The sequence below is a fragment of the Eurosta solidaginis genome, chromosome 3 (genome assembly GCF_040869045.1).
Source record: "Eurosta solidaginis isolate ZX-2024a chromosome 3, ASM4086904v1, whole genome shotgun sequence".
NCBI classification, from domain to species: Eukaryota; Metazoa; Arthropoda; class Insecta; order Diptera; family Tephritidae; genus Eurosta; species Eurosta solidaginis.
Window position 1 is genome coordinate 115877264 of NC_090321.1, and position 16679 is coordinate 115893942.

The 16679-nt window shown below is 34.6% G+C and overlaps 1 protein-coding gene across 2 annotated transcripts in view; it reads left to right on the forward strand.

The window, feature by feature from the left end:
* Positions 1-4757: 4757 nt before the first annotated feature.
* Positions 4758-16679, forward strand: part of LOC137246611 (uncharacterized) — a 28399-nt gene continuing 16477 nt past the window's right edge. Inside the window, exons 1-2 of one of the 2 annotated variants that reach the window (XM_067777668.1) lie at positions 4758-7697; positions 10468-10739. In XM_067777668.1, the coding sequence (XP_067633769.1) occupies positions 5470-6606 (1137 nt within the window). In that variant the 5' untranslated portion in view covers positions 4758-5469 and the 3' untranslated portion in view covers positions 6607-7697; positions 10468-10739. The remainder of the gene's footprint in view (positions 7698-10467; positions 10740-16679) is intronic. The other variant, XM_067777670.1, reaches the window with a different exon arrangement.

Genomic DNA, 16679 nt, shown 5'->3' on the forward strand with positions numbered 1-16679 from the left:
GCATGCAGCCGCAATTGTACGGAAAATCCAGAGCCGTAATAAAATCCTCAAATCTCTTGCTGGCAGTACTTGTGGAAAAGACAAAGAAACGCTCAATGCCACTTACAAAGCAATTGCCCAGCCTATTGCGTGCTACGCGTCCCCTATATGGTCGCCAAGCCTTAAAACTACACACTGGAAGAAGCTACAGGCCTGCCAAAATACTGCTCTCAGAACCGCCACGGGCTGCCTTCTTATGTCTCCCGAACTCCATCTACATAATGAGGCGAGAATACTCCCCATCAGGGAGAGAAATGAGATGCTAACCAAACAGTTCCTGTTGTTGTTAGAGGCGTTGGTTCCACATTACAATTAAAGAGATGGTTGGTGTCATGTGGAGACACATTGCAAGAGGGGCATACATTTTGTATGTCGGGGTTGATTCTGGATATGTAAGAGTTTAACCTGTTACAGTATCCAGAACGAAGTTGAGCCAGAGTGACTCGCGTTTCCCTGGGGAGTATGCGTTCCTCTTTCGCAAGTTTTGGGTACTGTTTCCTGATTACTCCTTAAGTCCCTAGGCGGTATTGGCTCATCAATCAGATGTCTGTTGGGATGCCCAGGTTACTGGGTATTCAACAAGAACTGTTTGGTTAGCATCTCATTTCTCTCCCTGTTGGGGAGTATTTTCGCCTCATTATGTAGATGGTGTTCTGGGGGCATAAGAAGACAGCCCGTGGCGGTTCTGAGCGCAGTATTTTGGCAGGCCTTTAGATTATTCCAGTGGGTTATTTTTAGGCTTGGCGAGCATATAGGGGACGCGTATCATGCAATCGGCTGGCAAATTGCTTTGTAAGTGGTAATGAGCCCTTCTTTGTATTTTCCCAAAGTACTGCCAGCAAGGGATTTGAGGATTTTATTACGGCTCTGGATTTTCGGTACAATTGCGGCTGCATGCTCACAAAAATGTAGATCCTGATCAAACGTCACACCCAAGATGTTGGAGTGTAGGACTATCGGTAGCGTAGTGTCATAGACGTGGTTGTTCAAAATGGCCAACATTTAGGACGTCCATGTTGCAAGTAACTCCATTTAATTTGTTGCAGCTAGCCTGTCATCAGCATGGATTCAGAAAACTCCATAGCACCACCATCGCGGTAAATGCCATTAGCACCCAGATATATTGCGGTTTAAATCAAAACCCCCCCTCACAGAACAGTACTCGTTGCGCTAGACCTATCAAAAGCTTTTGATACGGTCAACCATGGCACGTTACTGCAAGACCAGTAAGGGTCTACCCTTCCCCCATGACCTAAAAGGTGGACCGCAAATTATCTGGGTGGTGGGCAGGCATCGGTGCAATTTAGAAACGAAAAATCAAAACCAAGAAGAATTAAACAAGGGGGTGGTGTCCTATCCCCACTTTTGTTTAACTTCTACATATCAAAGCTACCTTCGCCACCAGAAGGAGTTACTATCGTTTCCTACGCCGATAACTGCACATTAATGGCCACAGGCCCATGCTCACAGATCGATGAGCTTTGTGACAGAATAAACGGCTACCTCCCTGATATCTCCAGTTTTTTCGCCTCGCGAAACCTGGCATTATCACCGACTAAATCCTCCGCGACCTTATTTACAACATGGACGTCCCAAATGTCGACCATTTTGAACATCCACGTCGATGGCGCTACGCTGCCGACTGTCGCACACCCCAAATTCTTGGGTGTGATGTTTGATCAAGATCTACATTTTGGCGAGCATGCAGCCGAAATTGTACTGAAAATCCAGAGCCGTAATAAAATCCTCAAATCTCTTGCTGGCAGTACTTGGGGAAAAGACAAAAAACAGGCGTCGCACCTTTATGCCAGGAATTGCTCGGTGAATCTAGTACTCAAACAACAGTACCCAAAACTTGCGGAAGTGGAACGCACACTCCCCAGGGAAAGGCGAGTCACTCTAGCTCAACTTCGATCTGGATACTGTAACAGGTTAAACTCTTACCTATCCAGAATTAACCGCGACATACAAAATGTATGCCCTACTTGCAATGTGTCCCCAAATGACACCAACCACATCTTTAATTGTAATGTTGAACCAACGCCTCTAACACCCTTCGCATTATGGTCCACCCCTGTTGAAACAGCAAGTGTCCTTGGACTGCCGTTAGAGGATATTGATGAAAATTTGTGATCGGTCGCACCTATTCAATGGAGCGAAGCACTACTACAATAACAAAAAGATAAAAGAGTGATACTGGATGGCATACTGGTTGAAAACGAAACCGATCTGGCTAATTTATTTATTCATTTATTTTAATAGTAATTTGTTGTCTTCAAGACCACCTTTATAAGCCGTGTTTTTTTTACACGTAAACGTCTATATGCTTAAACTTTATATGGACTGCTAAGCGTCAAACTTTAAATACACCTCTGAAATTGCTGCGCATAAAATGTGTACTACTAAATTTCAATACGCATTATACTCAGATGTAACTGAATATGTGTTTTTCTCTCTACACTAATTCTATGTATTCTATGTGTGTCCACAATTCATCGCAACTGATATAGCTATATGTTATACCCTATGGCCATCAGAGGGTTGTTTCTCCGCTTTTCGGTACACCCTGTGGCTGTAGCTACTTATTTAACCACTGCCGCTAGATGGGTCTCCTAAGCTGTATCTAAGTGCGGATAGGCTTTTTTTCACGCGCAAATGTAAACGTATACACGTGTATAAAAAACACGGCTATTATTTTTGTAAAATGTATATTTCACAATTTATATTATATTAAATAATTATACATAGAGTTAAATAATTATACAAAGTTCATAGACCGTATAGCCGACTATTTGAAAACCCATGACGGTTTATCATCAGCGATCCACATATTGAAGGCTTGACGTTTTAGCACATCAGGCCATAAAAACCATATAGGCTGCAACAAAAATCCTCGTCTAAAGAGATAATAGCACCTTATTGGCGCACTCAATTGACGGTGGTAAAGAATATAAACAACAAGGAGTAGAAAACGAGTTATAAATAGAAACATGCAAAGTGCATTGATGGCCTGATGCGTTAAATCGTCAAGCCTTCAATGTGTGGATCGCTGGTGATAAACCGTCATGGGTTTTGAAATAGTCGGCTATACGGTCTATGAACTTTGTTTTTTTTTCTAATTTACTCGTTTTCTATGTATAATTATTTCCTATAATATAACTTGTACAATATACATTTTACAAAAATAATAAAGGTGGTCTTGAAGACAACAAATTAATATTATAATTAATTATTTACAGACCAATAAAACCAAAACATAACATTATATACTTTCAGTCTACGGAAAAAGCACCCTGGAATCCTAACAAAGCAAGAGCTTGAAGGAAAAACCATATGGGCTGCAACAAAAATCCCCGTCTAGAGATAATAGCACCTGATTGGCGCACTCAATTGACGGTGGTAAAGAATATAAACAAGAAAGAGTAGAAAACGAGTTATAAATAGAAACTTGCAAAATGCATTGATGGCCTGATGCGTTAGAACGTCAAGCCTTCAATGTGTGGATCGCTGATGATAAACCGTCATGGGTTTTGAAATAGTTGGCTATACGGTCTATGAACTTTGTTTTTTCTAATTTACTCGTTTTCTATGTATAATTATTTAATATAATATAACTTGTACAATATACATTTTACAAAAATAATAAAGGTGGTCTTGAAGACAACAAATTAATAATGTAGCATAAGTATAATTAGTAGTATAACTATTTACTTTTAGTAGTATAAATGCTCATTCAGTACTATTAGTTGTCAAGGACAACCCTATTAATATAAAAGCACTACAAATCATTCCACAACATATGTTAGTTATGATACACAAAAGCACTGCAATATGGTCCACAATATATGTTAGTTACCATACACATACACACAACATTTAAAATTAGAATACACAAGCTCTTAATAGCAATGTAAAAGCTCAGCACCTGTTGCTATAAAAGAAGCGCTCTCAAGTGGACATCTTTCACTCTGCGATTTTCGTCCACTTGAGAGGTAAGCTAAAATACTAACATATGTGCAATATTAGTTGAACAGTGATAAACTGGTCGCTGGTATTGTTCATCATAAATAATTAATATTAACAGTTATAAACTGGTCGCTAACATTGTTAAATATAAATAAATAATATTAACAATATCTAGTTGAACAGTGACAAACAGGTCGCTAGAATTGTTAACAATAAATTAATAATATTAACAATATCTAGCTAATAACATTTTTAACACGTACTATAACCCTACTTTTGTAATCCTTTTTATTTAAGGTTTTTATGTGTATTATACTACACTGAACTTATACTCCCACAGCCACATCTAAATAAAAATTCATTGTGAACCAAGTTCCTCCACTTTTATTTGGAATAAATAACTTTTATAATTGGCGCCCAGCATCGTGGCAAACCTCTCGAGTAGTTTAAATACATATCGCCGAAGCGATAGAATTGCAAAGCGAACTAATATTAGTAACAATAAAATAGCTAATTTGTCTCCTGAACAGTTTCAAGAGCTTATCAATATTGTAAGCCGATGTAATGAACGTAGTGGTTCGTTAAGCACTTGCACTGCTCGTTATGCATGTGAACGCGATTCCACAAAAGTTGAGGAGTTTATTGCAGCTGTAACTACGTTTAAAGCTGTAGAAAAAATAAGTGATGCTGACGCTATCACTGGTCTTCCCATGATTCTAAGGGGTGACGCAGCAGAATGGTGGCGCGGTGTACAGGCACCTAACACTTTTGAAGATGTGCGTATGTTGCGCGTATCTTTTTTTCCCCCCAAAACCTGACTGGCGAATATATTCCGAAATCGTAGAAGCAAAACAAGCTAAAAATGAACCGACGGACACTTTTGTTCGCAAAAAGCGTGCTCTTTTTTCTCATCTCTCGGATGCTCCGATTGAATCCGTCCAAATCGACCTTTTGTTTGGCATGATTCATTTGCAAATTAGGGACAGGGTGTGTCGTAGGGGCATTAATACATTCGACGATTTTTTAGCCGAAGCTAGAGAAGCAGAAATGACCCTGCGCGAACACAAAATGTCGACCGTGAACGCTGATAAAGCTGTTGCTAACGCAAGTGGTCCGGTACGATGTGCTTTTTGTCGCAAAAAAGGGCATAGCGCAGAAGCGTGTTTCAAAAAGTAAAATGAAGAAATTAAAGTAGCTCAAACACAAGCAATTGCTACCGCAATAGCAACAAAGCTGACTTATGCTTTTTATGGTTGTAACGCACCTGGCGTTAGCCGCGTAAATTGTCCAAAATGTTCAAATAAACCGTCAACTAGCCGTGATTCGGTAAGTTTCAATTCCATAACAGTTCCAGTTGGAAGAGACATTCCGATTGCAAATGTAAGTTTGTTTGGGGTATCTGGACAAGTGTATTTTGATAGTGGCACTCGAACTAGTGTAGCTAGCGTAAAATTAAAGCGCGTAATGGACTTTAAAGGGTGCACATACCGCAAAGTTGAATGCGAAATTACTCTTGCCGACGGAAGTACGAAACTTCAAAAATGCCTGACAACCAATTGCGATATAGTAATAGGTGGGCGTACCTTCAAAATTCAATTTATGATCCTACCAGAATCAGTTGGCAATAAAACGCTAATTGGCACAGATTTCTTGGAACAAGCGGAAATAGTTTTAAATATGGGTCAAAGATACTGGTTCTTTGAAAGTAATCCAACGCAACATTTCGATTTCGCTATCCCATTGCCACTAGAATTAAACATTATTGAAATTATACAAGTAAGCTCAAAAAAACGTAAGCCCGAGGAAGCGGAAGTCAGAGAAGTTGAACAGCAAAAAGTGTATATGTCCGAGTTTGAGTATTATGGTCCTGATTTGCCAAACAATTACTCACCGCGTATTGTTCAAAGCATTTTTAGAGATGCGATTCCACCCAACATGATTACACCTGAAAGGCCAATAAAGCCCAATTTGTTTACTGGTGTTACCTATAACCAAAACATTGCTGATAAGGTAGATATATTTTCTATTGATTTTAAAGTACTGAAGGAAAAAGATGGCTCAGGGTTGGAAGTATCAGAGAAAATTGAACTCGACAATATGCTTCAATCCCACGTAAAAGTTTTTGCCGCTTCGTGTGTACCGACGCCATATACACAACATTTTATTGATACTGGCGAGCACGAGCCGATTGCATCACCAGCGTATAGATTATCATTTTCTAAGTTAAAGGAACTTAAAGCTGAGATTCACAAAATGCTCGAAAATGATGTTATAGAAGAATGTGAGTCAGCGTGGTCATCACCTGTTGTTATGGTGCCTAAAAAAGATGGTGGTACTCGTGTATGTGTGGACTATCGGAAGTTAAATGCTATAACAAAGCCCGACCGATACCCCTTACCCCGTATGGATGACCTATTGCACTATAACCGCACTGCGTTACACGCTTTACGTAACAAAATGCACCCCTGCGTGCAAGTGGCATCGCCGTCAGCTGTGGCTGAACAGCAATGCCAATTGCACTCAGCAGTGGCAACGCAGCGTGGATATACATATAGTTTTTTATACAGCCAGCAACAGTTAGACACGCGAAGAAAATTGTAAGCGAAAAATCTAAAGTGGTAGAAATTAAAATCTGAAAAATAAAGGTAGAAATTATAAACTAAGTGTACCACTAAAAGACTAAAAGCGTGTAGGAGAAAAACAACGTTATAAATAAAAACACTTAAACCTAAAAAAACTAAAAGAACAAACATTTTATTTAAAAAGGAACTGAGAACGAAAAGTAAGTGTGTGTGTGTGTGCACAGCATAATTTTTTGGATGTCCAAAATGGACATCTTAAATGGCGACCGTGACGCCGGGCCTCGGCATTGCGGCCATAGTGGCGAAGAGGCACGAAAAATAAAAAAGAAAAAAAACCAAAAAAATTTAAATCCCAAAAAAAAATGTTTATCAAAAATGAATTAAATTATCAATATTACAAAAATTTTTTCTCCTGAATTAAAATTTATTTACAAAACCACAAAAAAAAAATTACAACAAATATTACACATATACATATATAAAATATTACACATATACGAAAGAAGAAGTTACAAATAAAAATCCAAAAAAATCTACAAAAAAATCATAAAACCAAATAAAAATCCAAAAAAAAATACAAAACTTATAAAAGCCCTACAAAAAAAATATAAACATGCAAAAATTTTACAAAAAAAATTTTAAAATTCCAAAAAAAAACTATACAAAAAAAAACGTTCTTTAAAGAAACTATAAAAATTACAAAAAAATTACAAAATTTAAAAACCATTACAAAAAAATTATAAAATTCAGAAAAATTTTCACAAAAAAAAAATCTTTAAATCCTACAACCTACACAAAAGATATTCTTTCAAAACTTTAAAAATTACAAAAAAAAAAGAAATTTAAAAAAAAAAAAAACCTTTACAAAATATATTCTTTCAAGAACTTTAAAAATTACAAAAATACAAAAATTAGAAAAAATCTCTACCAAAAAATACAAAATCAAAAAAAAAAATTACAAAAAAAATACGAACATTTAAATCAACAACGAAAAATTATTAAAATTAGCAAGGAAAGGCAGTGTTGGTGGTGGATAGCAGTGGCTAGTGAAAAATTATCATAATTTAAAAGACATGTAAAGAACATAATACAAAAACTAATTAAAAACAAGTAAGAACGGGACTGTCTTCGGCTGTGCCGAAGACTTCATACCTTTCATGAATGGGGCTGAACAATAGTCTTATCCCGTTCGTAATCTCCGATTAATTGGATGTATAAGATAAGAAATATACAGTGAACAGATCTGCATACCTTAATGATTTTTTAGATAAATATAAAATAAAAAACAGGTAGGTAATCTGTGTGAGGATGCAAAGCTTCACGTTTTTTGTGGTCTGTATGTAAAAAATATTGGCGGCTACCGTGGTGTGCTGGTAGCGTGCTCCGCCTATCATGCCGTATGCCCTGGGTTCAACTCCCGGGCAAAGCAACATCAAAATTTTAGAAATATGATTTTTCAATTAGAAGAAAATTTTTCTAAGCGGGGTCGCCCCTCGGCAGTGTCTGGCCGATTGTATTTCTGCCATGAAAAGCTCTCAGTGAAAACTCATCTGCCTTGCAGATGCCGTTCGGAGTCGGCATAAAACATGTAGGTCCCGTCCGGCCAATTTGTAGGGAAAAATCAAGAGGAGCACGACGCAAATTGGAAGAGAAGCTCGGCCTTAGATCTCTTCGGAGGTTATCGCGCCTTACATTTATTTTATTATTTTTTATGTAAAAAATATGACTACGAATCACGTATTTCAAAAATATATGACGTAGACGTAACTATTTGATGAAATTTGATGAATTTTGAAGCTTCTAGCCGTAAAAAAGGGGCAAAAATGACAGTTTATATGAAGTATATAATATATATACCACCGATCTCAATGATTTTTTCAGACATCAGTATATGCTATACACGTAAGCATTTGGTGAAATTTGAAGCTTCTAGCTGTTAAAATGGGACCGAAATCGTAAAAAAATATATATATACTATATATACCATCATATATATATTATATATATCACCGATCTCTATGATTTTTTGACACAAGAATACATACTATATACGTAAGCAATCGGTGAAATTTGAAGCTTATAGCTGTTAAAATTGGGTAGAAATTGCGAAAAGTTTCTTATCTGAACAATCGGTTGTATGAGATATATACTATATATACAACCGATCTCTATGATTTTTTCAGACAACAATATATGCTATATACGTAAGCAATCGGTGAAATTTGAAGCTTATAGCTGTTAAAATGGGGTAGAAATTGCGAAAAGTTTCTTATCTGAACAATCGGTTGTATGAGATATATACACTATATACAACCGATCTCTATGATTTTTTCAGACAACAATATATGCTATATACGTAAGCAATTGGTGAAATTTGAAGCTTATAGCTGTTAAAATGGGGTAGAAATTGCGAAAAGTTTCTTATCTGAACAATCGGTTGTATGAGATATATACTATATATACAACCGATCTCTATGATTTTTTCAGACAACAATATATGCTATATACGTAAGCAATTGGTGAAATTTGAAGCTTATAGCTGTTAAAATGGGGTAGAAATTGCGAAAAGTTTCTTATCTGAACAATCGGTTGTATGAGATATATACTATATATACAACCGATCTCTATGATTTTTTCAGACAACAATATATGCTATATACGTAAGTATTCGGTGAAACTTGAAGCTTCTAGCTGTTAAAATGGGGCTAAAATTTGCGAAAATATATATATATATATATATACTATATATATATATACTATATATACCACCATATATATACTATATATACCACCGATCTTTATGATTTTTTCAGACAACAATATATGCTATATACGTAAGCATTCGTTGAAATTTGAAGCCTCTAGCTCTTAAAATAGGGCAGTAACTACGAAAAGTTCCTTATCTGAACAATCGGTTGTGGGGGATATATACTATATATAAGACCGATCTCTATGATTTTTTCAGACAACAATATATGCTATATACGTAAGCAATCGGTGAAATTTGAAGCTTATAGCTGTTAAAATGGGGTAGAAATTGCGAAAAGTTTCTTATCTGAACAATCGGTTGTATGAGATATATACTATATATACAACCGATCTCTATGATTTTTTCAGACAACAATATATGCTATATACGTAAGTATTCGGTGAAATTTGAAGCTTCTAGCTGTTAAAATGGGGCTAAAATTTGCGAAAATATATATATATATATACTATATATATATACTATATATACCACTATATATATACTATATATACCACCGATCTTTATGATTTTTTCAGACAACAATATATGCTATATACCTAAGCATTCGTTGAAATTTGAAGCCTCTAGCTCTTAAAATGGGGCAGTAATTACGAAAAGTTCCTTATCTGAACAATCGGTTGTGGGGGATATATACTATATATACGACCGATCTCATCAATTTTTTCAGGCAACAATATGTGCAATATACGAAAGTATATGGTGAAGTTTGAAGCTTCAATCTGTTAAATTGGGTAAGATATTACAAAAATCCTCCTTTTCTGAAAAATCGGTTGTATGGAGGATATATGCTATAGTGGTCCGATCCGGTCGGTTCCGACAAATGTCTAATCGGACACCCAAATACACCCGCTCACCAAATTTTATCAAGATATCTCAAAAATTGAGGGACTAGTTTGCATACAAACAGACAGACGGACAGACGGACAGACGGACATGGCTAAATCAACTCAGCTCTTCAACCTGATTATTTCGGTATACTTAATGGTGGGTCTATCTATTTTCCTTTAAGGACTTACAATTTTCGGTTTCGTGACGAAATTAATATACCATTTCATTTTCATGAAAGGTATAAAAAACGGAAATAATAAGAAATTGTTTTATTAATAATAGAAAAACTAAACGGCAGCAGAAACAATACATAATTTAACATCTACAGTTAAAACAACAAAAATTAAATTTCAGTAAAACTGTACCAAATTCTTGGTGAAAAAACAAACGGCACTAGCCACGCCACATCAATAACGGCAAACCACCGTACGAACCGAATAGCGGAAAAAATAAGTGACGCCATCTAAATGCAGCAGCATCAGCAGTAGCAGAAATCAAAGGCGGCAGGAGAACAACAAGTACAGCAAGCGGTAAATCTATCCAAGCAGTAACCGGTATGGTGTGCAAAAATTATACATTATTAAAAATAAGCTTAATATTTTCAATTTTCCTAATATTTAATATTTTTCAATTTTCTAAAAACACATTTCATACTATATTCACATTTTCATTTTTGACACTAATTCTTCATACTCATTAAAATGTAACATATTTTATATTATACTCATATCTTTTTCTCTTAAATTTTCAAATATTATTTTTGCAAACTCATTACAAAATACAAATAAAAATGAAATTAATTAAATTAAATTACTCACAATACTTAGTACAAACAAATTTTTCTTGTATTATATTCATACATATTTTTATATGTGTAGGATTATAGGTAGGCACTGCGGGACAGGGTCGGACAAAAACAGAAAAAAACATTTTTTTTTCATAATTGCATTGCTTCAACGTGTTGATTATTAAAACAATTGCCAAAATCAATAAACGCTTTTTTTCTAATTTTAGTCCCACTCTGCCCTACAGTGGGCTCCATAAAGAGAAAAAATAACATGAAAAATATTTTTTTTTGCATAAAACGGTGGTTCCGTAATTAACCAAAAAGATTTTTATTAATCCCGGTGCGTCCGAGGATATTCGTAATACAAATTTGAAAAGATGCGGTGCGCCCGTATCTATAAAAATAAAACCATACAATTTTAATAAAAACGGTGCGTCCGTTATTACTCAAACACATTGAGATCTTTTTAATACAGCGGTGCGTCCGTTATCAACAGCCAAGTCCTTTTATCAAATTAAAATATTTTCCTTTGAAATCAATTTAAATTAAATTACTTCAAGATACATTCAATTTATCATTAAATATTCACTCTTTCATTAAATTGCCGAATAATTCTTTCAATTTCACATCAACATTCAATTCAATTTCAATTTCTATTAAATTTTCGTAAGCAATTTCTACAAATTCGACTTTAGTCAGTTTAAATATTTTTCCTTTGCTTCCTACTACATATGTTCCTTAGAAACCAAAAAGTGGTTCCCAGAATTTCAGAACAAGACTCAGATTCCGAAAATTCCAAAAATTCAGATTCCAATTCCACAAATTTTAATTCCGAAAGTTCCGATTCCGATAATCTTGATTTTAAAAGCCCAGTTTCCGAAGGCTCAACCACATATTCGCCCAATACAATCAAAAACCTTGTTGTTAGACTTTCTTTGTCCGGAGAATTTCACGGATTTGAGGAATTGCCCGAAACAAATATTTCAAATCCTCCTAATTCCGATACAAATATGGCGACTCCTGAAGAAAAAAGAACGTTTATCGGCATATGTGCTGGTATTATGCGTGAAAATTATAGCGGTGAGCCCCTAGGTCTCGAATCTTTTATTACTAAAATTGAGTTAATCGAACAATTTGTCGACGAAAATTTAACTAGCATTTGTATTTCATATATTAAATCCAAACTCGATGGTAAAGCTCGAGAAGCGATACCAACTCAAGTACTTTCAGTTAACGATATAAAAATAGCACTAGGTAACCGTATAAAACCCGACAACTCCAAAGTGGTGGCCGGAAAATTCGCAGCTTTGCAAGTTAATAATAATAATTACACCGATTTTGCAAAACGCGTTGAGGAATTGTCTGATGCTTTAGAGCGTTCGCTCATTATCGAAGGGATTACTCAGACCAAAGCCCGTGAAATGGCCATCGAGCAAACAGTTAACGTTTGCCGATTGAACGCAAAAAAAAACCAGTTTAGTCAAATCAATCCTCGCTTCAACCAATTTTTCTGATTCCAAGGACGTAGTAGCCAAACTGATTGTAGAGCAATCAAATGAAGTAAAAGAACGTCAAGTTTTAGCATTTAGAGCTCGGAACAATAACAATTTTAGAAATTTTCAAAGTAATAACCGAGGTCGAAATTTCCAAAATCAAAATCGTAACTTTAACAATTATAGACAAAATAGACCATCCTTTAGTAACAGTAACTATGGCAACAACTTCAATCGCGGCAATCATAGGCAAAATTTCCGTTCCAGCGGCGGAAATCGGAATCAGCCTAACAATAATAATAATAGCAACAATAGTCGTACTAGCAATAATAGCAGTTCTAACACTTCCAATAATAGAGCTAGAAATGCAAACGTTCGGGCTTTAAACAGGGAAGCCCCTCAGGAGCGAACACTGAGGGAGGACGAGACAAATTACTAACTGATTCAGCACAATTTTTCTTCTAAAAACATTTATTGTCTTAACTTAAATTATTCTGATTTTATACAAATAAATATTACTGGCTCTAACAAACTTTGTACATTTCTAGTCGATACACAAGCCGACATTTCGTTAATTAAAATTTCCTCTCTTAATAAAAATTTGTCAATTAATAACAATGATACAATTAATATTACTGGAGTAACTACAGATACAGTTTCTACATTAGGTACTTTTACAACTAACTTACACTTTTCAAATTTTTATATCAAACATACGTTGCACGTGGTAGACAATGATTTCAACATTCCATCAGATAGAATACTTGGTAAGGATTTCCTAAAAACAAATAAATGCGATATCAGCTATGCAACAAATTGCATTTCCTTCTGGATAGGCAATGAAAAGATCGCACTTCCCATCCATCACGGAATGGAAAGCGATACATTTGTTATTCCACCTCGTTGCGAAGTTTATAGAATTTTCGCCTTGAAAAAAGACTCAGAACCACTTTTCGTGGATTCTCAAGAGATTTCTGACAGCAAAATGTATAGTTGATACTAGTAATCCGATCATTAAAGTAATAAACACCACAAATAGCGTAAAATACGTAAGCAACTGCAACATTCAAACCGAAAAACTTTCTAATTATCACGTTTATAAAATCAATAACCCAGTAAAACAAGATAGTCGTATTAAAGAACTTAAAAGCATTTTAGAAAAACAAATACCGAATTATGCTGAAAATAAGCTTATTAACTTATGTTTACAATATTCCGATATTTTTGCGCTAGACAATGATAAAATGACAATCAACAATTTTTATGAACAAAAACTAAGACTAAACGATACGACGCCAGTATACATTAAAAATTACCGCCTACCGTATTCTCAACGTGAAGAAATCAATAAACAAGTTAATAAATTATTGGAAAACGATCTGATCGAAAATAGTTGTTCGAATTATAATAGTCCCTTGATTTTGGTACAGAAAAAAGACCTAAATGGCCAAAAATCGTATAGAATGTGCGTTGACTTTAGGGCCGTGAATAAAAAGTTAATTGCCGATAAATTTCCTTTGGCACGTGTAGACGATATTTTAGATAACCTTGGCCGAAATTCTTTTCTACATTAGATCTTTTTTCGGGTTTTCACCAAATCCCACTTCACAAAGATTCAAGAGACATAACATCTTTTAGTACTGACCGCGGAGCTTTTCGATGGAAGGTTTTACCATTTGGTCTAAACGTAGCTCCAAATTCATTTTCAAGAATGATGTCAATTGCATTTTCTGGTATTGCACCCAACCAAGCCTTTATGTATGTAGACGATATAATAGTAATTGGATGTAGCGAAGCACATCACCTCAGTAATCTAAAAAAAGTTTTCGAAACCTGTAGAAAGTTCAACTTGCGACTTAACCCAAAAAAGTGTAATTTTCTTAGGCCTGAAGTAATTTTCTTAGGGCATAAATGCTCAGCAAATGGTTTGCTACCAGACGATTCAAAAATTGAAGCAATTAAAAGGTATCCTAAGCCACGCGATAAAGACGCTGTCCGAAGATTCGTGGCATTTGCAAATTATTATAGGAGATTTATCCCAAATTTCGCTTCTTTAGCAGCTCCACTGAATCGTTTGAGTAGAAAGAAGGTTGAATTTAATTGGGATACGGCATGTGAGTTAGCTTTCGAAAAACTAAGAAAAAGTCTGATTTCTCCAAAACTTTTACAATATCCAGATTTCACCAAAGAATTTTTAATTACGGTTGATGCTTCAAAGTTAGGTTGCGGTGCGATACTGAGTCAAAATCATAACGGTAACGACTTGCCAATTTGTTTTGCTTCAAAATCCTTTAGCATATCAGAACAAAATAAAGCAATAATAGAATTAGAACTTTTGGCAATATATTTTGCAATAAAGCAATTTCGTGCATATATTTATGGCACTCACTTCAAAGTTAAATCAGATCATCGTCCACTAGTTTATCTGTTTAATATGAAAGATCCGTCGTCGAAACTTTCCAGAATCCGTTTGGAATTGTCCGAATATAATTTTACCATAGAATATATTAAAGGAAAATCTAACGTAGGTGCAGACGCATTATCGCGAATTTCAATCCAAGAACTTAAAAATTCCAATAATCAAATTTTAGCGGTACAGACGAGGTCTATGACGAAACGTTACGACCAATTACAACAATCGGTTGAAGACATAAACGAAGAAAATGTCAAATTACACGTATTCGACAAGTTTTCATATAATTTTTCCAAGAAAATCCATAAGATAAAAAGCCAAATATGTCATGACAACGACAATGATAAAATCAATTTAAAAATATATGCGCATTTAAAACATAAAAAACTCGAGTTACTTAATATTGTGTGTACTAACAAAATAATGCAATTAGATGAATTACTTTTGAAGCTTGAAAAAGAAGCTGGTAAACACAACGTTAAGAAAGCAGAATGGCAAAAAGATGATCAAATATTTAAATATTTTTCTATTTCAAATTTTAAAAGTACAGGAAATTCAATTTTAAAAAATTTGAAAATATTATTAATAGAACCTGTCGAAACAGTTACAGACAACGACAAAATATTTAAATTAATGGAAATTTACCACAATGACCCGATATCAGGAGGTCACTGCGGAAATAAAAAGCTTTACGCAAAAATACGTACGAAATATTATTGGAAAGGTATGACCCGTGATATTGCCACATACGTCAAAAATTGCAAAAAATGCCTTTTGAATAAAGTCAAGCCAAAAACCAAAGAAAATTTGGTGCTTACACCAACACCCTGCAAACCTTTCGATGTCGTAGTTATAAATACAATAGGACCTTTGCCTGAGTCGAATAATGGAAATAGGTTCGCGGTTACCATTATATGCGACCTAAGCAAATACCTTGTTACAATATCAATCCCTGATAAGACAGCAAAAACAATTGCAACTGCCATTTTTGAAGGCTTCATCTTCATTTATGGAATAATGAAATCAATTAAAACCGATTTAGGAACCGAATATAAAAATGAAATTTTCTCTGAATTAACTAAACTCCTAAAAACCGAACATAATTTTTCTACAGCTTACCATCATGAAACCCTAGGTACAATTGAAAGAAATCATCGGGTATTTAACGAATATTTACGAGCTTTTCTAAATGATAACTTCCCCGAATGGGACGTTTATTTGAAATATTTTACATTTTTGCATAATACAACTCCTAGTACAGTCTTTGATAATGGATTTACTCCATACGAATTAGTATTCGGTAGAAATGTTACCTTACCAAATGAAGTTCAAAAGGAACAAATCGATCCAATTTACAATGTTGAAAATTATGCAAAAGAAGTAAAATATAGACTACAAAAAACGCATAAATTAGCAAAGATTTAATTAATAAACATAAAATTAAAAATAAGGATCTTTATGATAAGAGGGCGCGTCCGTTAGCTATTAATATAAACGATAAGGGAGTAATACAAAAAGAACCTAGAAATAAGCATGAAAGCATTTACCAAGGACCATATATAGTCACAAAAATTGATGGAGTTAATGTTACGGTTTTTGATGAAGTAAATAAAAAGGAAAAAACCGTTCACAAAAACCGAATCAATAAGGTAAATTAAAAATTTTTTTTTTCTCATACAAATTTATAAACTAGCTTGTAACTAATTTTAAATTTTCATTACTTTGTTATTAAAGCATGAAATATCAAATTAAAATTTATATTAATATTAATATACAAAAACAAAAATTTTTTTTAATTTGC